This window comes from Mustelus asterias, unplaced genomic scaffold (assembly GCF_964213995.1).
Source record: "Mustelus asterias unplaced genomic scaffold, sMusAst1.hap1.1 HAP1_SCAFFOLD_741, whole genome shotgun sequence".
NCBI lineage: Eukaryota > Metazoa > Chordata > Chondrichthyes > Carcharhiniformes > Triakidae > Mustelus > Mustelus asterias.
The window spans coordinates 184,495-207,459 of NW_027590690.1; the positions used below are offsets into that span (position 1 = coordinate 184,495).

The window sequence follows — 22,965 nt, forward strand, 5'->3', positions numbered from 1 at the left end:
TCCAAAGATGCGCGGATAAGGTTGATTGGCCATGTGCCGAGGGATTAGCAGGCTAAGTATGTGGGGTTACAGGGATAGGGCCTGGGTGGGATTGTGGTTGGTGCAGGCCCGATGGACCAAATGGCCTCCTTCTGCACTGTAGGGATTCTATGAAAACTGGGCGCTCTGGTTAATGACCACCCCGTCAAAACTTTTCAGAATTCTCAAGCACAAGCTGGGTTTAATACCCCCACTCCACCCACACCACCCTCCACCCCTCCCCCTGGGTGTTCCCTCTACACCTCCCCCTGGAGGTTCCCCCCCCCCCCAACCTCCACTCCTCCCCCTGGGGGGTGGGTTCCCTCAGCAACCTATTAGACTGCTGTTTGAGCTGCCCCAATTCCAAACACGAGCCTTCCTCCCGTTTTTGTGGAGGTATGGTACCCCACCCACCACCTCCCCTCCAGGTTTTCTTCATCTGCTTCAAGCCAAAGGGAGTCCCAAGCACATTCAGCAGAGGAATCATGGTCAGTCAGCGTGGCTTCCTACGGACCAGGCTGGCAAAGGATGGGCAACTCCCAAGTAGTTGCTGCAAGGCCGTTCTGCGTTTTCAAGGCACTTGTAGGATGAGGCCGGGGACTTAGGGGGTTAAATTATGAGGGGAGGTTACAGAAACTGGACTTGCAGGAGACTGATGAGTGACCGAACGGTGCTAAAATTATTCAAAGTTTCAGGAACGCAGGTAGGGAGAAACTCAGAACCAGGGGGCAGAATTAGAGTTGAGGGGTGGTGTGGTTAGGGTTTGTTGAGGCAGGGGGTCATAGAACCCCTACAGTGCAGGAGGAGGCCATTTGGCTCATTATGCCGGCACTGACAACAATCCCACCCAGGCCCTATTCCCGTAACTCCACGTCCCCCTGACAATAAGGGCAATTTAGCACGGCCAATCCCCCTAATCTGCACATCGTTGGACACCAAGGGGCAATTTCGCATGGCCAATCCACCTAACCTGCACATCCTGTGGCACGGTGGCACAGCGGGTTAGCACTGCTGCCTCGGGTTACTGTCTGTGTGGAGTTAGCAAATTCCCCCCGTGTCTGTGTGGGTTTCCTCCCATAGTCCTCGGGTGGATGGAGCTATTACAAGGGGGCATAACTATAGGGTTCGTGGTGGGAGATACAGGAAGGATATCAGAGGTAGGTTCTTTACGCAGAGAATGGTTGGGGTGTGGAATGGACTGCCTGCAGTGATAGTGGAGTCAGACACTTTAGGAACATTTAAGCGGTTATTGGATAGGCACATGGAGCACACCAGGATGATAGGGAGTGGGATAGCTTGATCTTGGTTTCAGATAAAGCTCGGCACAACATTGTGGGCCGAAGGGCCTGTTCTGTGCTGTACTGTTCTATGTCGTCCAAAGATGTGCGGGTTAGGCTGATTGGCCATGCTAAATTGTCAGGGGGATTAGCAGGGTAAAATGCATTGGGTTGCAGGAATAGGGCCTGGGTGGGATTGTGGTCGGTACAGACCCGATGGGCTGAATGGCCTCCTGTACTGTAGGGATTCTATGATGATCTTTGGACACTAAGGGACAATTTGCCATGGCCAATCCACCTAACCTGCACATCTTTGGACACTAAGGGGCAATTTAGCATGGCCAATCCACCTAACCTGCACATCTTTGGACACTAAGGGGCAATTTAGCACGGCCAATCCACCTAACCTACACATCTTTCGGACTGTGGGGGGAAACTGGAGCACCCGGAGGAAACCCACACAGACACGGGGAGAACACGCAGACTCCACACAGACAGTGACCCAAGGCTGGGAATCGAACCCAGGTCCCGGGCGCTGTGAAGCAGCAGGGCGAACCCGCTGTGCCACCGAACAAATGGAGCTTCAAGAACATAAGAGCAAGGAGCAGGAGTAGGCCATCTGGCCCCTCGAGCCTGCTCCGCCATTCAATAAGATCATGGCTTGATCTTTTCGTGGACTCAGCTCCGCTTACCCTTAATTCCTTTACTGTTCAAAAATCTATCTATCCTTGCCTTAAAAAGGCTGAGATTGAAAAGCCCACCTAACAAAGGCTATCAAGGAAGATGGGACAAAGGCAAAAATGTTATCAGACCAGCCACAAATGACAGGATAGTGTCGATGGGTTGAATGGCCACAGGGATTGGGCTGTTGGCCTTGCGAGCAGTGACATGCACCGTGGGCTTGCAGGCATTACTGATCCAATCTACAGCGAAGGGAGCTGGGAGATACACCACCTTGCGACCGTCCTCCGCCGCCTCCTCAGCGCCCTGCTCCTTTCTCCGTCGCTTCATCTTCTTCTCCTTCTTCTCTTTGCGCTTCTTTCTCTTCTTCTTGCCGAACTCGCTGCCGCCGCTGTCCGATTTCTCCTTGAGCTCTTCCTGGTCGGAGGCAACCTCATCCTCACTTTCCTGTTTGGAACGAAGCAGGGGTCAGGTGGGATTTAACGTTTCTCAGCGGGAGTGGAGAGGCTGACCGTCACAGAGTTCACACAGCGCAGACAGAGCGCAGACAGAGCGCAGACAGAGCGCAGAGCAGAGACAGAGCCCGACTGCTGCCACTGCCATTAACCCTCCACGCACACTCTCCCCCCTCCACGCACACTCTCCCCCCTCCACGCACACTCTCCCCCCTCCACGCACACTCTCCCCCCTCCACGCACACTCTCCCCCCTCCCATCCACCCACCCTCACAACTTACTCCATTCCCATTATGTTTTCTTCCTCATGTGTTCATCCAGCTTTCCCCTTTTACTTTCCACCACCACCCTCTCCCCGTGGGAGCGAGTCCCAGTCTCCCCTACCCTCTCCCCGTGGGAGCGAGTCCCAGTCTCCCCTACCCTCTCCCCGTGGGAGCGAGTCCCAGTCTCCCCTACCCTCTCCCCGTGGGAGCGAGTCCCAGTCTCCCCAACCCTCTCCCCATGGGAGCGAGTCCCAGTCTCCCCACCCATCTCCCCGTGGGAGCGAGTCCCAGTCTCCCCAACCCTCTCCCCATGGGAGCGAGTCCCAGTCTCCCCAACCCTCTCCCCGTGGGAGCGAGTCCCAGTCTCCCCAACCCTCTCCCCGTGGGAGCGAGTCCCAGTCTCCCCAACCCTCTCCCCGTGGGAGCGAGTCCCACGTTCCACCCCAACCCTCTCCCCGTATGAGCGAGTCCCAGTCTCCCCTACCCTCTCCCCGTGGGAGCGAGTCCCAGTCTCCCCAACCCTCTCCCCGTGGGAGCGAGTCCCACTTTCCACCCCAACCCTCTCCCCATGGGAGCGAGTCCCAGCCTCCCCAACCCTCTCCCCGTGGGAGCGAGTCCCAGTCTCCCCAACCCACTCCCCATGGGAGCGAGTCCCAGCCTCCCCATCCCTCTCCCCATGGGAGCGAGTCCCAGTCTCCCCAACCCACTCCCCATGGGAGCGAGTCCCAGCCTCCCCAACCCTCTCCCCGTGAGAGCGAGTCCCAGTCTCCCCTACCTTCTCCCCGTGGGAGCGAGTCCCAGTCTCCCCAACCCTCTCCCCGTGGGAGCGAGTCCCAGTCTCCCCAACCCTCTCCCCGTGGGAGCGAGTCCCACTTTCCACCCCAACCCTCTCCCCATGGGAGCGAGTCCCAGCCTCCCCAACCCTCTCCCCGTGGGAGCAAGTCCCAGTCTCCCCAACCCTCTCCCCGTGGGAGCAAGTCCCAGTCTCCCCAACCCTCTCCCCGTGAGAGCGAGTCCCAGTCTCCCCAACCCTCTCCCCGTGGGAGCGAGTCCCAGTCTCCCCAACCCTCTCCCCGTGGGAGCGAGTCCCACGTTCCACCCCAACCCTCTCCCCGTGGGAGCGAGTCCCAGTCTCCCCAACCCTCTCCCCGTATGAGCGAGTCCCAGCCTCCCCAACCCTCTCCCCGTGGGAGCGAGTCCCAGTCTCCCCAACCCTCTCCCCATGGGAGCGAGTCCCAGTCTCCCCAACCCACTCCCCATGGGAGCGAGTCCCAGTCTCCCCAACCCACTCCCCATGGGAGCGAGTCCCAGTCTCCCCAACCCTCTCCCCATGGGAGCGAGTCCCAGTCTCCCCAACCCTCTCCCCGTGGGAGCAAGTCCCAGTCTCCCCAACCCTCTCCCCGTGAGAGCGAGTCCCACTTTCCACCCCAACCCTCTCCCCGTGGGAGCGAGTCCCACTTTCCACCACCACCCACTCCCCGTGGGAGCGAGTCCCACTTTCCACCACCACCCACTCCCCGTGGGAACGAGTCCCACTCTCCACCCCAACCCTCTCCCCGTGGGAGTGAATCCCAGTCTCCCCAACCTGCTGCCCTTGGGAGCGAGTCCTGATCTCCCCATTCTCTTACTCAGAGGTTTCTCCTGTATTAGCCACTGGATTTATTAGTGACAATGAATTTTTTTTGGACCTATTTTTGGACTTCCCAAAACCTTGCCTCCCCAATCATGCGAATTAGAAGTAGGAGGCCACTCAGCCCCTCGAAACTGCTCCACCATTCAATAAGACCATGGCTGATCGGATTGTAACGTTGACCCCACATTCCTACCTCACCCCCGATAAATATTCTGCGTCCACTGACTTTTGAGGAAGAGTTCCAGAGACTAACAATCCTCAGAAAAACAAATCCTCCACATATCTGTCTTAAATGAAGATCCCCTTATTTTTAAAAGTGACCCCCCCCCCCCCCCCTAGTTCTAGATTATCCGACAAAAGGAAACATTATTCACCCTGCCGTTGCTGCTCAGGGGTTGAAGGGATTGGATCAAGTTGCCTCTCACTCTTCGAAAGCTCTCACAGATACAACCCTCACCTCCCCAACTCTTCCTCACAAGCCAGCCCACCCACGCCTGGTATTAACCCGGGCGAACCCCACCACCTCACCCCCAACGCCGCGGCACCCGTTGTAACAAGCACGTCGCTTACTCCGACCAACTGTTAGCAATGCCACAGGAATAATTAACGGGTAACGGGCGGCTCTGGCACGTGGCAAGCGCTTCCCGCTGCTGGCATCAAAACTTCCTCTAAAAGCTTCCATGTCACAACTTGTTAATAACCCCCCTCGCTGCTGTAATACTGAATTCCCGAGCCCTGCAGCGGACTGGCCAATTCTTCACCTACTTCCTGTCAGCATGTTGACATTCTGTTGACAAATCCCTTATTATAAAATGCATCACTGGAGATCTGTTGGCAGATTTAAATTGTTTAAAGTTTTCTAGATAACTGTTGGAATCATAGAAGTCCTACAGTACAGAAGGGGGGCCCAGCGAGTCTGCACCAACAACAATCCCACCCCAGGCCCTATCCCCATAATCTCACATATTTACCCCGCTAATCCCTCTAACCTACACATCCCAGGACACTAAGGGGCAATTTAGCACGGCCGAGCAACTAACCCACGCACTTTCGGACTGTGGGAGGAAACCGGAGCACCCGGAGGAAAACCCACGCAGACACGGCGGGGGGAGAACGTGCAGACTCCACACAGACAGTGACCCAAGCCGGGAATTGAACCCGGGTCCCTGGCGCTGTGAGGCAGCAGCGCTAACCCACTGTGCCGCCTTGACTTCACTTCAGACTTTCACTTCCAACCCACTGCACTGACTGCAAAGCCCTCTGGGGGACCCGATAGAAACGCAGGTTCCTTCTCTGTCCTTTTCAATACACACTCGCGGCCACACTCGTCCGACGATCATCAACATCTGACACACGTCACGTTTTAACAGGGACCCATTCACAGTCAGTCCCTCGAGCCGCGCAGAGAGAGAGAGAGAGAGAAAACAAGGAGAGATGGGGAGGGAAAGCCGAGCGGGATTAGATACTCAGCTCCCCGGAGAAACGAAGCAGGCAAAGCTCGCTCCCCTGCTACGACCTGGTAGGGTGGACAGAAAGTTTAAATCATTTAACCCAACAGAGAGAACATCAGCAATCTGGTTTCGCACGTTAAGAAACCCAATGAAAGGTCAAGGCCTCCAGGATGGCAGGAGCTGGAAAGAAAGGGAGAGAAAGCGGGAGAGATCAGTGGGTGCAGAAGCTCGCGTTTGAAAAGCAGCATCGGCCAAGCAACGTCCCTCTCCTGTCTTAATACAGTTAGTGTCACGGTCAGAGGAAGATTACACAGCAGTTTCCCTGGGATGGGTATCATCCATGCTGTGGGGTTCTGTGCACCAGCAACACGGACAATTTGCAGCACCCCAATGCAGCCACTGGGTAATTTTTGAGGACTGGCGATGATTTCAGAAAAAGTAGCAAAGGTGCCTCCTCTCCGTCACGGCGGATTCAGCAACGTCTGCAGATAAACTACAGACGTGCTCCTTCCTCCGTTAGGCGGGGGGGGGGGGGGGGGGGGGCTGCGTATAGACGTCCTCGTGTGCGTATACACACACGAGGACGGCCTCAACCGGGATATTGGGTTCATGTCACACTATCTGTAATCCCCACAGCTTGCCTGGACCTGCAGAGTTTCACTGCCTGTCTTGTCTGGAGACAATACACATCTCTTTAGCCTGTCTTGATGCTCTCTCCACTCACATTGTTTTGTTTCTTAAAGACTTGATTAGTTGTAAGTATTCGCATTCCAACCATTATTCATGTAAATTGAGTTTGTGTCTTTATAAGCTCTGTTTGTGAACAGAATTCCCACTCACCTGAAGAAGGGGCTTGCAGCTCCGAAAGCTTGTGTGGCTTTTGCTACCAAATAAACCTGTTGGACTTTAACCTGGTGTTGTTAAACTTCTTACTGTATAGACTATTGGTCAGAGGCAGCTGAGGAACAGACCATCCACGGCTGCAGTGTCACATAGCAACCGACTCAAGAACAGCTTCTTCCCTGCTGCTGTCACGACCTTTGAATGGACCTACCTTACATTAAGTTGATCTTTCTCTACACCCTAGCTGTGACTGTAACACTACATTCTGCACACTCTCGTTTCCTTCTCTATGAACGGTATGCTTTGTCTGTATAGCGCGCAAGAAACAATACTTTTCACTGTATCCCAATACACGTGACAATAATAAATCAAATCCTTCTCCCCTATATACTCTATGAACGGTATGCTTTGTCTGTACAGCGCGCAAGAAACAATACTTTTCACTGTATCCCAATACACGTGACAATAATAAATCAAATCCTTCTCCCCTATATACTCTATGAACGGTATGCTTTGTCTGTACAGCGCGCAAGAAACAATACTTTTCACTGTATCCCAATACACGTGACAATAATAAATCAAATCCTTCTCCCCTATATACTCTATGAACGGTATGCTTTGTCTGTATAGCGCGCAAGAAACAATACTTTTCACTGTATCCCAATACACGTGACAATAATAAATCAAATCCTTCTCCCCTATATACTCTATGAATGGTATGCTTTGTCTGTACAGCGCGCAAGAAACAATACTTTTCACTGTATCCCAATACACATGACAATAATAAATCAAATTAAAAACAGTCAGTGTTGCTCATGGAGGGCTGACAACATCCCTTTAATCCAGATGGAGTCCATCTCCTCCCCTTTCTTAGTTTCTGCCTCCTCTTCACCTCTCCTTTCTCTCTCTCTTCCCTTCCCCCTGCGTGCGCTGATCAAGGGCTTGAAGCAGACCCACTCTGTCCACCAGCTTGAACAGACAGCCGAATATTAAAAGCAGCTCCCCTCGCCCCAGCCCAACCTTCGCTTCTTTCTCCCCCCCCCTCAGCACAGACTCCTGTGCCTGGATTCAAGCTTTACTGGACTACACTGCCCTGTGGGACAAAGTGACCGATCCTTCAGTGTGTGTGCGTGTGCGAGTGTGTGTGTCTGCGTATCTGCATAGCTGCCTAACCACCAAAGCAGGAAAGGAACCTGGCTCCTGTCCATCAATGAGCTCAGTACGAAGGGACCCACAATCAGAAGCAGACAGAGCGCCACAGAATCCCTACACTGCAGAGGGAGGCCATTGGGCCCATCACAACCGCACCGACTCTCCGTAAGAGCATCCCACACAGTCCCACCACACACTAACACACACACCACACACAAACACACAGAGAAAGGACACACCCAATCCAAAAAAAACCTGGCAACACCAGCATGCACAAAGCTACTGCCCACTCTCCCCAGACAGCAACCCCCTCCCGCAAAACACACCCAGACGCACACTGAGCCCACACCCCCATTCCCCGACACCCACTGCGCACAGCGACACCCCCTTAACCCCCCACCGCACACAAGGCACTCCTCCCCCGAAACACACCCAGACGCACACTGAGCCCACACCCCCATTCCCCTACACCCACTGCGCACAGCGCCACCCCCTTAACCCCCCTCCCCCTGCACACAAGGCACTCCTCCCCCGAAACACACCCAGACGCACACTGAGCCCACACCCCCATTCCCCTACACCCACTGCGCACAGCGACACCCCCTTAACCCCCCTCCCCCTGCACACAAGGCACTCCTCCCCGAAACACACTGAGCCCACCACCACTCCCCTACCCCCCTCCCCGCACACAGCAACCCCCTCCCCCGAAACACACCCGCACGCACACTGAGCCCACCACCACTCCCCTACCCCCCTCCCCACACACAGCGATCCCCTCCCCCGAAACACACCCAGACGCACACTGAGCCCACACCCCCATTCCCCTACACCCACTGCGCACAGCGACACCCCCTTAACCCCCCTCCCCCTGCACACAAGGCACTCCTCCCCGAAACACACTGAGCCCACCACCACTCCCCTACCCCCCTCCCCGCACACAGCGATCCCCTCCCCCGAAACACACCCAGACGCACACTGAGCCCACTCCCCTACCCTCCTGCACGCAGCAAAATCCCCTTCTCCCCCCGCAGCCCACCTCCCCCTCCCCAACCCACCCTGCACACGGCGACCCCCCCCACCTCCCCGCACACAGCGACCCCCTCCCCCGAAACACACCCAGACGCACGCAGAGCCCACCTCCCCATCCCCTGCCCATCCTGCGCACCGCGACCCCCCCCCCCCCCCCCCGCCACCACCAAACACAGAGCACCCCCCCTCCCCCTACACAATTCCATCCCCGCCCCAAACTCTGGCAGGGTGAACGGAGCGTAATCGAAGGCAGAAGTGATGCTGATGGTAGAGATCGAACAAGTACAAGCATCGATGGGCCGAATGGCCTCCTTCCGCACTGTAGGGCTTCTGTGGTCAGTGCCCAGCTGAGCATCAATTATTCGAGGAACGCACGGGCCGACAGATCCTTGGGTAGCTGGGAACGGGATGTGGGTTTCTGACAGGTTGGAGGATGCTCACACCGTTATCCTGTTATCACCTGACTCGCAGCCCGTAAACTGACCCACCAGATGTTAGATCCAACAGTCAGCCTCGAAAACAACAGCAATTTCCATTTATACAGCATCCGAACTCCCAGTCGTGAATATCCCATCACAAGAGCAGGACAACCTGACAGCGAGTCACGAGGAGGTTTGAGGACAGGTGATCCTCAAAGAGGTCTTAAGATGCATTTTGTAAAGGTCACAGGAGGTAGAGGGGTTTAGGAAGGAAATGTTAAAGCTTCGGCGGCTGAGAGCACAGCCAGCACTCCGAAACTTTATAGAGATTGTGCGAGGGGCCAGAACTGGAGAGGTCTCAAGAGGATCAGAGGGCTGGAGGAAGGGACACCGAGATTGGAGAGGGGAAATCGAACAGAGGGGATGAGGATCATAAAGTCAAGATGTATTTACGGCAGCGAGGACAGGGATCGATCAGTGCACAGGGGGTGACGGGAGAACAGGGCATGGGGCAGGTTTACAGGGGACCAGAGGCCAAAGTACATCAGTGAGTACAGGGGGGTGACCGGTGTACTGGTCATGGGGTGAGTTTACAGAGGGTGGAAGATGAGAGGGCTGCCAAGGAACTCCGGAATCATCAAGGGACGTGGGAAAGCTGCAAGGTCTGTCAGTCTCATCAAGACACGGTGGTGCTTTTTGCTGGTCGCACGGCACACTCAACCCAATCAGAGTCATTTAGAAAAGAAAACTGGACAGACTTGAAAGAAAGACATCTTACAAGGCAGCGGAAAAGAATAAGAGCGCAAGTGATCCGATAGCTCTTCCAAAGAGCCAGTATGGATACGGTGGGCCAAAAGGCCTCAATCCGCCCGCCACGCTCACAGACATTACCCCAGATATTCAAAAGGAAACCACACTCTCTCTCTCTCAGGCACCCCCACGACACACAGAGGGAAGCCTTGACCAGGTAGAAGCACGAGAATGGAGGAACGGGACAGTCACCGGGGGGGGGGGGTCAGCTCTGAAACGTGGGTGATTAGAGTGAGATACTGACGTATGTGGTCCGCGCCAGCGCGGGCGCTCCTCCCGCAGGCCGGTCACGGAGTGGGGCTGACCGCGGTCGTCGTGAGGTCTGTGGTCCAGACCGTCCCGCCCTCGCGGCTGGAGGGGGCTGCGTGGGGGTCAGCGATTCCTGTGGGGAGACAAACAAAAATAAAAGGGGGGGGGAAAAAAAAAAACACAAAATCGGGGAAAGGTGCGTTAAAGACAGTAATTACTTTTCCAGTTGTATATCTACTAAAAGGCAGCCAGTCAAAATCAAAAGATTAGCTGGCGCGTGGTTTTCAATTATTCTTTTCCTCTTAATTATCGCCCGCCACGCACATCAACAGGGGCCGCCACCAGGAGAAGCAAGACAGTCCGACACCTGGGACAAGTATTCCAAGCTAACGCAACGTCACATTGGGCAGCAGTCCTGCCTCAGTCAGGCAGCTTCTGAAGAAATCATAAGTTCAAAGGATATAAGAGCAGAATTAGGCCATTCGGCCCATCGAGTCCGCTCCGCCATTCGATCATGGCTGATATGCTCCTCATCCCCATTTTCTTGCCTTCTCCCCATAACCCTTCAACCCCATTACCAATTAAAAATCTGTCTCACACCTCCTTCAATGTACTCACTGTCCCGGCATCCACCGCTCTTTGGGGGAGCGAATTCCACAGATTCACAACCCTTTGGGAGAAGTCCTTTCTCCTCAACTCTGTTTTAAATTTACTACCCCTTATCCTAAGACCTCTCGAGCTAGAATGTCCCACAAGAGGAAGCATCCGCTCCACGTCTACTTTATCCACACCTTTTATCATCTTGTGTACCTCAATTTGATCTCCCCTCATTCTTCTAAATTGCAGAGAGTATCGGCCTAAACTGTTCAGTCTCTCTTCATACGACAAACCCCTCATCTCTGGAATCAATCTAGTGAACCTCCTCTGAACTGCCTCCAATGCCACTGCATCTTTCCTCAAATAAGGGGACCAAAACTGCACGCAATACTCCAGGTGCGGCCTCACCAATGCCTTGTTTCGTTGCAACAATACTTCCTCACCTTTATATTCTAATCATAGATCATAGAATCCTACAGTGCAGAAAGAGGCCATTCCTTTAGCTATCAATGCCAACATTCCATACAGCACAGAAAGAGGCCATTCGGCCCATCGAGTCTGCACCGACCACAATCCCACCCAGTCCCTACCCCCATATCCCTACATATTTAACCGCAAATCCCTCGAACCTACGCAATCTCAGGACACTAAGGGCAATTTTTAGCATGGCCAATCAACCTAACCCGCACATCTTTGGAGTGTGGGAGGAAACCGGAGCACCCGGAGGAAACCCACGCAGCCACGAGGAGAATGTGCAAACTCCACACAGACAGTGACCCCCCCCCCAAGCCGGGAATCGAACCCAGGTCCCTGGAGTTGTGAAGCAGCAGTGCTAACCCGCTGTGCCACCGTGCCGCCGCCGCCGCCGGGTAAGGAAACAAACCTACCGGCCCAAAAAATCCACACGGGACCACAACCAAAAACACAATCCGACACCAAGCTACCTGGGGAGATAATGGATGGTAGCTGGTCTGAACGGGGAGGGAAAGAGGGTCAGAGAGGTTTAGGGAGGGAATTCCAGAGCTTTAGACCCAGGCAGCTGAAAGCACAGCCAACAATGGTGGAGCGATGGGGGATATTGAAATGGGCAGAGCTTAGAGAGTTCGGGTTACAAGGGCCTGTCCCCCCCACAGATGTGGAGAACAAGCTGCGATGGGCCCAGAAATACCTTCTGACCGGGCCACACTTTTCCCCCAACCTCCCAGAGGAGGAAAAGCATCATCAAGCCTGACAGAGAAATTCCACTTGGCACGGCTCCGAGAAAAAAAAATGTACCGGACCCTCGTCCCTTCCCCTGACTTCAAACTGTACAGTTGCTCCCCAGCACCCCCACCCCACGTCAACCCTCTGCAGCACTCCTGTCTCCAAAGGGGGCTGGGGGCATGGGGGGGCAAAGCAGGAGAGCAGATCCTCGCACTTGCCACAAGCTGACAGTTTCTGATAACAGACCCAAAGAGCAGCAGCTCCCCAGCAAGTAGCTCACAAGTTCCACCTGGCTCTGCTGAGTAGATCGAACTCACACTCGCAGGGAATTGTTCAAACAGTGGATTGGTCAAAGTAGCACTTTAGACAGGGTGATATTTACAAAACATGCAACCATTGAAAGAGCCAAGATGTCTGGAGGCTCACAGTGCAACATACGCAGCCAAGGATGGCCAAACACCTCTTCCTAAAAACTGGGGCAATACCATTCTGCAGCCCCATACTGGAGAAGCCCAAAGTGATGGCTGGACAGTGAGTGATGGACCTTTACTCTAACCCCGTGCTGTACCTGTCCTGGGAGTGTTTGATGGGGACGGTGTAGAGGGAGCTTTACTCTGTATCTAACCCCGTGCTGTACCTGTCCTGGGAGTGTTTAATGGGGGACAGTGTAGAGGGAGCTTTATTCAGTATCTAACTCCGTGCTGTACCTGTCGTGGGAGTGTTTGATGGGGGTCAGTGTAGAGGGAGCTTTACTCTGTATCTAACCCCGTGCTGTACCTGTCCTGGGATTGTTTGATGGGGGACAGTGTAGAGGGAGCTTTACTCTGTATCTAACCCCGTGCTGTACCTGTCCTGGGAGTGTTTGATGGGGGGGGGACAGTGTAGAGGGAGCTTTACTCTGTATCTAACCCCGTGCTGTACCTGTCCTGGGATTGTTTGATGGGGGACAGTGTAGAGGGAGCTTTACTCTGTATCTAACCCCTTGCTGTACCTGTCCTGGGAGTGTTTAATGGGGGACAGCGTAGAGGGAGCTTTACTCTATATCTAACCCTGTGCTGTACCTGTCCTGGGAGTGTTTGATGGGGGACAGTGTAGAGGGAGCTTTACTCTGTATCTAACCCTGTGCTGTACCTGTCCTGGGAGTGTTTGATGGGGACAGTGTAGAGGGAGCTTTACTCTGTATCTAACCCCGTGCTGTACCTGTCCTGGGATTGTTTGATGGGGGACAGTGTAGAGGGAGCTTTACTCTGTATCTAACCCCGTGCTGTACCTGTCCTGGGATTGTTTGATGGGGGACAGTGTAGAGGGAGCTTTACTCTGTATCTAACCCCGTGCTGTACCTGTCCTGGGAGTGTTTGATGGGGGGGGGACAGTGTAGAGGGAGCTTTACTCTGTATCTAACCCCGTGCTGTACCTGTCCTGGGATTGTTTGATGGGGGACAGTGTAGAGGGAGCTTTACTCTGTATCTAACCCCTTGCTGTACCTGTCCTGGGAGTGTTTAATGGGGGACAGCGTAGAGGGAGCTTTACTCTATATCTAACCCTGTGCTGTACCTGTCCTGGGAGTGTTTGATGGGGGACAGTGTAGAGGGAGCTTTACTCTGTATCTAACCCTGTGCTGTACCTGTCCTGGGAGTGTTTGATGGGGACAGTGTAGAGGGAGCTTTACTCTGTATCTAACCCCGTGCTGTACCTGTCCTGGGATTGTTTGATGGGGGACAGTGTAGAGGGAGCTTTACTCTGTATCTAACCCCTTGCTGTACCTGTCCTGGGAGTGTTTAATGGGGGACAGCGTAGAGGGAGCTTTACTCTATATCTAACCCTGTGCTGTACCTGTCCTGGGAGTGTTTGATGGGGGACAGTGTAGAGGGAGCTTTACTCTGTATCTAACCCTGTGCTGTACCTGTCCTGGGAGTGTTTGATGGGGACAGTGTAGAGGGAACTTTACTCTGTATCTAACCCCGTGCTGTACCTGTCCTGGGAGTGTTTGATGGGGACAGTGTAGAGAGAGCTTTACCCTGTATCTAACCCCGTGCTGTCCCTGTCCTGGGAGTGTTTGATGGGGGACAGTGTAGAGAGAGCTTTACTCTGTATCTAACCCCGTGCTGTCCCTGTCCTGGGAGTGTTTGATGAGGGACAGTGTAGAGGGAACTTTACTCTGTATCTAACCCCGTGCTGTCCCTGTCCTGGGAGTGTTTGATGGGGGACAGTGTAGAGGGAGCTTTACTCTGTATCTAACCCTGTGCTGTACCTGTCCTGGGAGTGTTTGATGGGGGACAGTGTAGAGGGAGCTTTACTCTGTATCTAACCCCGTGCTGTAGCTGTCCTGGGAGTGTTTGATGGGGGGCAGTGTAGAGGGAGCTTTACTCTGTATCTAACCCTGTGCTGTACCTGTCCTGGGAGTGTTTGATGGGGGACAGTGTAGAGGGAGCTTTACTCTGTATCTAACCCCGTGCTGTACCTGTCCTGGGAGTGTTTGATGGGGGACAGTGTAGAGGGAGCTTTACTCTGTATCTAACCCCATGCTGTCCCTGTCCTGGGAGTGTTTGATGGGGGACAGTGTAGAGGGAGCTTTACTCTGTATCTAACCCTGTGCTGTACCTGTCCTGGGAGTGTTTGATGGGGGGCAGTGCAGAGGGAGCTTTACTCTGTACCTAACCCTGTGCTGTTTCCATGAGAATGTTTGATGCTAACACTGGGTGCCGGGAATGGAAAACGTTCCTTTTCCCACCACTAACACCTTTCATGCTCCGAAGCTCAATGGCACACAACCAACAAAATTTGAAAACACATTGCAAACATTTATCTGGTTCTGAGTGTTGTTATTTTAAGCAGCAGAAACTGTGGGTAACAGAGTTAACACATGAAGCAACATTTGCCCCAGTGTTTCACAAGGCCAGCATCAACACCACTTCCCTATTCAGTTCCCAGTACTCAGTAACTACAGTAACAATGCTGACTGACCTTACAGCAGTAACATAAGACCATAAGACCATAAGACATAGGAGCGGAAGTAAGGCCATTCGGCCCATCGAGTCCACTCCACCATTCAATCATGGTTGATTTCAACTCCATTTACCCGCTCTCTCCCCATAGCCCTTAATTCCTCGAGAAATCAAGAATTTATCAATTTCTGTCTTGAAGACGCTCAACGTCTCGGCCTCCACAGCCCTCTGTGGCAATGAATTCCACAGACCTACCACTCTCTGGCTGAAGAAATTTCTCCTCATCTCTGTTCTAAAGTGACTCCCTTTTATTCTAAGGCTGTGCCCCCGCGTCCTAGTCTCCCCTGCTAATGGAAACAACTTCCCTACGTCCATCCTATCTAAGCCGTTCATTATCTTGTAAGTCTCTATCAGATCTCCCCTCAACCTCCTAAACTCCAATGAATATAATCCCACGATCCTCAGACGTTCATCGTATGTCAGGCCTACCATTCCTGGGATCATCCGTGTGAATCTCCGCTGGACCCGCTCCAGTGCCAGTATGTCCTTCCTGAGGTGTGGGGCCCAAAATTGCTCACAGTATTCCAAATGGGGCCTAACCAGTGCTTTATAAAGCCTCAGAAGTACATCCCTGCTTTTGTATTCCAAGCCTCTTGAGATAAATGACAACATTACATTTGCTTTCTTAATTACGGACTCAACCTGCAAGTTTACCTTTAGAGAATCCTGGACTAGGACTCCCAAGTCCCTTTGCACTTTAGCATTATGAATTTTGTCACCGTTTAGAAAATAGTCCATGCCTCTATTCTTTTTTCCAAAGTGCACGACCTCGCACTTGCCCACGTTGAATTTCATCAGCCACTTCTTGGACCACTCTCCTAAACTGTCTAAATCTTTCTGCAGCCTCCCCACCTCCTCAATACTACCTGCCCCTCCACCTATCTTTGTATCATCGGCAAACTTGGCCAGAATGCCCCCAGTCCCGTCATCTAGATCGTTAATATATAAAGAGAACAGCTGTGGCCCCAACACTGAACCCTGCGGGACACCACTTGTCACCGGTTGCCATTCTGAGAAAGAACCTTTTATCCCAACTCTCTGCCTTCTGTCTGACAGCCAATCGTCAATCCATGTTAGTACCTTGCCTCGAATACCATGGGCCCTTATTTTACTCAGCAGTCTCCCGTGAGGCACCTTGTCAAAGGCCTTTTGGAAGTCAAGATAGATAAACATCCATTGGCTCTCCTTGGTCTAACCTATTCGTTATCTCTTCAAAGAACTCTAACAGGTTTGTCAGGCACGACCTCCCCTTACTAAATCATGGATGGACACTGCAGCAGTTCTGTGCAAACTCAGGAATCGACCACCTCCTTGCAGATCAATGTGCCAGAGCTCAGTCCCACAGGCCATGGGAGACCTGTCCCCAAGCCAGGTGTTGGAAAGACCCCTCATTCTTGGAGAGGCCAAATGGCCACCTCCATCATAGATACGGGGAAAGCTGGACTAATCATGTCTCCTGATTCAGCACTTTCCCATCACCAAAAACCTGCCCTGGTCCCCCCCATGCCGACACTATAGTTAAGAAAGTCCCACCAACACCTCTACTTTCTCAGAAGACTAAGGAAATTTGGCATGTCCCCTACGACTCTCACCAACTTTTACAGATGCACCATAGAAAGCATTCTTTCTGGTTGTATCACAGCTTGGTCTGGGCTCCTGCTCTGCCCAAGACTGCAAGAAACTACAAAGGGTCGCGAATGTAGCCCAATCCATCACGCAAACCAGCCTCCCATCCATTGACTCCGTCTACACTTCCCGCTGCCTCGGGGAAAAGCAGCCAGCATAATCAAGGACCCTGCGCACCCCGGACATTCTCTCTTCCACCTTCTTCCATCAGGAAAAAGATACAAAAGTCTGAGGTCGCGTACCAACCGACTCAAGAACAGCTTCTTCCCTGCTGCCGTCAGACATTTGAATGGACCTACCTCGCATTAAGTTGATCTTTCTCTATGTAGCTATGACTACATTCTGCACTCTCTCGTTTCCTTCTCTATGAACGGCATGCTTTGTCTGTATAGCGCGCAAGAAACAATACTTTTCACTGTATCCCAGTACATGCGACAATAATAAATCAAATCAAAATCTCAATTACCACCTCCTCTGGACAAACTAGCTTCGACTAGACCAACCGGTGCTGAGGAGGCCTCTCCGAACGAGAGTGCTTGCAAACTATTTAACCACAGAGGGCATCACAGCCGAGACCAATTCTGTCCTTGTGTATTTTTTGACAAGTTTTCACGCGTTTGGCCACTAGCACTGGGACCCATGTTTGTTCTCCATACTCTGCTGAAGGGCACGGACACCAGGAGTGAGCCATAGACTGGAATCCAGCTGGGGATTCGGGGGGTGGTTTATACAGAGAATGTGGGATGCCCAGGATTGAGTTACAGGCCAGAATCGAATAGAGGGACCTCCTGAAGATTACAACGAGCTTCATACCCGTGTCCCTTCATCACCTCGCGAGATTCCAGCCTCTAGCCAACTCCCACTGAAACATACTGGGCGCGTGGTCAGATATTTTGTCCTGAATGTTGCTTTAACTTACAGCTGGTCTCCTATTAGCTAATAGTTATATTACGGTTATTAATCCTATAGTAATAAGCAACAGATGATCCGTGAAACAACACAGATAAAGAGAATAGGCTTGAGTAAAAGTGCACCAGAACACGACGGCATTATGGTGGCTGAAAGCCTCCAGAGGAGACTCTTAACATATTGGACATGAATAAAGAACAAATCTTCAGTGAGTTTCAGCTGATTCTGGGTCTTTTACAGCTCAGAGCACGATTCCATTTCATTTGCCTTGTGCAAACATTAAAGTTGTTCTTGTATAAAACCCACCATCAGGTGAACAGCGAGTGTGCTGTGACCAGCAACACTTCATTCATCAATACTACAATAAATACCACACTCTAACAGTTAATCAATATAGAAACTAGAAGCAGGAGGAGGCTATTCAGCCCCTCAAGCCTTCTCTGCCATTCAGTATGACCAACACAGAACATAGAACATTACAGCGCAGTACAGGCCCTTCGGCCCTCGATGTTGCGCCGACCAGTGAAACCAATCTAAAGCCCCTCTAATCTACACTATTCCAATATCATCCATATGTTTATCCAATAACCACTTGAACGCTCTCAACGTTGACGAGTCCACCACTGCTGCAGGCAGGGCATTCCACGCCCTTACTGCTCTCTGAGTAAAGAACCTACCTCTGACATCTGTCCGATATCTCTCACCCCTCAATTTAAAGCTGTGTCTCCTCGTGCTAGCCATCACCATCAGAGGAAAAAGGCTCTCACTATCCACCCTATCTAATCCTCTGATCATCTTGTATGCCTCTATTAAGTCACCTCTTAACCTTCTTCTCTCTAACGAAAACAGCCTCAAGTCACTCAGCCTTTCCTCATACGATTTTCCCACCATACCAGGCAACATCCTGGTAAATCTCCTCTGCACCCTTTCCAATGCTTCCACATCCTTCCTATAACGCAGCGACCAAAACTGTACGCAATACTCCAAGTGCGGCCGCACCAGAGTTTTGTACAGTTGCAGCATGACCTTCTGGCTCCGAAACTCAATCCCTCTACCAATAAAAGCTAACACTCCGTACGCCTTCTTAACAACCCTATCGACCTGGGTGCCAACTTTCAGGGATCTATGCACATGGACACCCAGATCCCTCTGTTCATCCACACTACCAAGTATCTTACCATTAGCCCAGTACTCTGTATTCCTGTTACTCCTTCCAAAGTGAATCACCTCACACTTTTCCGCATTAAACTTGGTTCTTGGTTTCAGATAAAGCTCGGCACAACATCGTGGGCCGAAGGGCCTGTTCTGTGCTGTACTGTTCTATGTTCTATGTAAACTCCATTTGCCACCTCTCAGCCCAGCTCTGCAGCTTATCTATGTCCCTCTGTAACCTGCAACAGCCTTCTGCACTGTCCAGAATACAGAATATAGAAGCAGGAGGAGGCCATTCGGCCCTTCGAGCCTGCTCTGCCATTCATTTTGATCATGGCTGATCATCAAATTCTATATCCTGATCCCTCCTTTCCCCCCCATATCCCTTGATCCCTTTCGCCCCAAGAGCGATATCTAATTCCTTCTTGAAATCACACAACGTTTTGGCCTCAGCTACTTACTGTGGGAGTGAATTCCACACATTCACCGCCCTCTGGGTGAAGAAATTTCTCCTCACCTCAGTCCGAAAACTATCCACAACGTTATATAAAATGTTGGTTAGGCCACGTTTGGAATCTCGTGTCCAATTCTGGTCACCACACCGGCAGAAGGACGTGGAGGCTTTGGAGGGAGTGCAGAAAAGGTTTACCGGGATGTTGCCTGGTATGGAGAGTATTAGCTATGAGGAGAGATTGAATAAACTGGGATTGTTCTCCCTGGAAAGACGGAGGTTGAGGGGCGACCTGATAGAAGTTTATAAAATTATGAGGGGTGTGGATAGGGTGAAGAGTTGGAAGCTTTTTCTCAGGGGCAGAAATGACGATTACAAGGGGGCGCAAGTTGAAGGTAAGGGGGGGAGAGGTTCAGTGGAGATGTGCGGGGGAGGTTTTTTACACAGAGGGTGGTGGGGGCCTGGAATGCACGGCCAAGTGAGGTGGTTGAGGCAGACACGTTAGCGACATTTAAGACTTATCTGGATAGACGCATGAAGAGACGGGGAATAGAGGGATAGAAGGGGTTGGTCCAGATAGGAAAATGATCGTCGCAGGCCTGGTGGGCCGAAGGGCCTGTTCTGCACTGTTCTTTGTTCTATAACCTGTAGTTCAGGACTCCCCCGCCATTGGGAACATTCTTTCTGAATCTATCCTGTCTATTAAAGTTTTTTTTTTAAAGTTTATTTATTAGTGTCACAAGTAGGCTTACATTAACACTGCAATGAAACCATAGAAACCCTACAGTGCAGAAGGAGGCCATTCGGCCCATCGAGTCTGCACCGACCACAATCCCACCCAGGCCCTACCCCCACATATTTACCCACTAATCCCGCTAACCTACGCATCCCAGGACTCTAAGGGGCAATTTTTTTTTTAACCTGGCCAATCAACCTAACCCGCACATCTTTGGACTGTGGGAGGAAACCCACGCAGACACGAGGAGAATGTGCAAACTCCACACAGACAGTGACCCGAGCCGGGAATCGAACCCGGGACCCTGGAGCTGTGAAGCAGCAGTGCTAACCACTGTGCTACCGTGCCGCCCAGAAATGTCCATAAATGGGGGAGTCCAGAACCAGGGGGTCACAGTCTGAGGATTCGGGGTAGACCATTTAGGGCGGAGGTGAGGAGACATTTCTTCACCCGGTGAGCCTGTGGAATTCATCACCACAGGAAGTAGTTGATGCCAAAACATTGAATGTATTCAAGAGGTGGCTGGATATAGCACTTGGGGCGAATGGGATCAAAGGCTATGGGGAGAAAGCGGCCGTCCAGCCAACTGAGCTAACTGATCCCGAGGGGTCGAGGATTCACAATCACTAGCTCCAGGGCTATCCGTGTTCTCTCTCTTCTTTATACTAACGTAGTTCCACTTCCTTTCAAACACACACACACAGCCGGAACAAACAGGAACCCCATTCTCTAAAGAGAAGGCGGACAGATGGTTTGATGGAGATCATTCAAATTTGGAAGGTGTTTCAGTTGGGTTGATGTAGAAAAGATGTTTTCACTTCTTGAGGACAGCAGAACTCAGAGGCACCAATATCAGATAATGACTGATAACGGCAACTGGGAATTCAGGTGAAATTTCTTTACCCGGGTCCTGAACGGGGCACCTCAACTCCCGCAGGGGGAGCGGGGAGAAGGGGGCGGCCGCTCCCGCAGGGGAGGGGGGAGAAGGGGGCGGCCGCTCCCGCGGGGGGGAGCAGGGAGGGGAGGGGGAGCAGGGAGGGGAGGGGGAGCAGGGAGGGGAGGGGGAGCAGGGAGGGGAGGGGGAGCAGGGAGGGGAGGGGGAGCAGGGAGGGGGAGCAGGGAGGGGAGGGGGAGCAGGGAGGGGAGGGGGAGCAGGGAGGGGAGGGGGAGCCGCTCCAATGGGGGGAGAGCGGGGAAAAGGGGACGAACACTCCAATGGGGGGGAGCGGGGAGAAGGGGATGGCCACTCCCGCAGGGGGGGAGCGGGGAGAAGGGGGCGGCCACTCCTGCAAGGGGGGAGCGGGGAGAAGGGGGCGGCCACTCTGGCGGAGGGGAGCGGGGAGAAGGGGGCGGCCACTCCCACAGGGGGGGAGCGGGGAGAAGGGGGCGGCCACTCTGGCGGAGGGGATCGGGGAGAAGGGGGCGGCCACTCCCGCAGAGGGGGGGAGCGGGGACGGCCACTCCCGCAGGGGGGGAGCGGGGAGAAGGGGACGGCCACCCCCGCAGGGGGGGGAGCGGGGAGAAGGGGACGGCCACTCCCGCGGGGGGGGAGCGGGGAGAAGGGGGCGGCCACTCCCGCAGGGGGGGAGCGGGGAGAAGGGGGCGGCCACTCCCGCAGGGGGGGGAGCGGGGAGAAGGGGACGGCCACTCCCGCAGGGGGGGAGCGGGGAGAAGGGGGCGGCCACTCCCGCAGGGGGGGAGCGGGGAGAAGGGGACGGCCACTCCCGCGGGGGGAGCGGGGAGGGGTGAGAATGTGGAACTTGTTCCCACAGGGAGTGGTCAAGGTGAATAGCATCGAGACATTTATGGGAGGCAGCTGGATAAACACATCAGGGAGAAAGGAAAAGAAGGATTTGCTGATAGGGTGAGACTGGTGGCACGGTGGCTAGCCCCCCTGCCTCACAGCGCCAGGGGCCCGGGTTCAAATCCCGGCTTGGGGTCACTGTCTGTGTGGAGTCAGCACGTTCTCCCCGTGTCTGCGTGGGTTTCCTCCGGGTGCTCCGGTTTCCTCCCACAGTCCAAAGATGTGCAGGTTAGGTAGATTGGCCGTGCTAAATTACCCCTTAGTGCCAGGGGGACGAGCTAGGGGAAATGCGTGGGGTTATGGGGGTAAGGCCTGTGGTCGGTGCAGAGTTGATGGGCCGAATGGCCTCCTTCTGCGCAGTAGGATTCTATAAAGAGGGAGTGGGAGGAGACGGATGTGGAATAGACACAGCAGCACTGAGTAGATGGACCGAACGGTCTGTTCCTGTGCTGGAAATTCTGAAATTGTTTAGGTACGTTGACACTTCAACTCACTTCCCCACCACCATTTCTAACCGTGTTTCAGAGGCAGCTTCGACAAGCAAAGCAGCAGGATAACATGTACAAGGTTCAGAGCCCCCATCCCTTCTCTTGATGCCCCTCACACCACACCTCTGGGGGGCTGTACTGAACGTGGACGCATTTCCTCCAGAATGAAACACGACAGTGGGACAGGCTCAGGGGCGGAAGGCTCCAAAACTCCTGTCATGTACAAGGGAAGATCCACATTCCTCCCCTCAGCCAAAGTGGGGCAGGGAAAAGGGTTGGTTCTCAACTCAGGACGTTAATGAGTGCCACTCACCAGCTTCTTGCGCCTCCTCAGCTTAGTCGGCTTGTTTTCCTTCTGCTTCTTCAACAATTTCTTCTTTTTCTTCCTGCCACATTCACTGTCGGAGAGCTCCTCCGCCGCCTCTTCCACATGGTCTTCTGAAACAGGAGGACACGGTGAGTGCAGCAGCCTGGACAGCTGCTTTCGGAATTCGGGACCCAGCCAGCCAGCACAGAGCACCTCCAAAAAACAGGAATACCGCAGCAGCAAACAGGTGAGGAACTCAACAATGGGAATCACAGAGAATCATCGACAGTGTCCCTGTCCTGGGAGTGTTTGATGGGGGACAGTGTAGAGGGAGCTTTACTCTGTGTCTAACCCGTGCTGTACCTGTCCTGGGAGTGTTTGACGGGGGACAGTGTAGAGGGAGCTTT

The 22,965-nt window shown here is 53.3% G+C and overlaps 1 protein-coding gene across 1 annotated transcript in view; it reads right to left on the reverse strand.

Moving 5' to 3' along the window:
* The window catches only part of LOC144487336 (chromodomain-helicase-DNA-binding protein 3-like), a gene marked incomplete at its 5' end in the record, with an annotated part of 178,666 nt that extends 155,895 nt beyond the window's left edge, over window positions 1–22,771 (reverse strand). Inside the window, 3 exons of the mRNA XM_078205414.1 lie at window positions 2,250–2,423; window positions 10,276–10,413; window positions 22,565–22,771. Coding sequence (XP_078061540.1) covers window positions 2,250–2,423; window positions 10,276–10,413; window positions 22,565–22,771 — 519 coding nt within the window. The remainder of the gene's footprint in view (window positions 1–2,249; window positions 2,424–10,275; window positions 10,414–22,564) is intronic.
* Window positions 22,772–22,965: the final 194 nt, after the last annotated feature.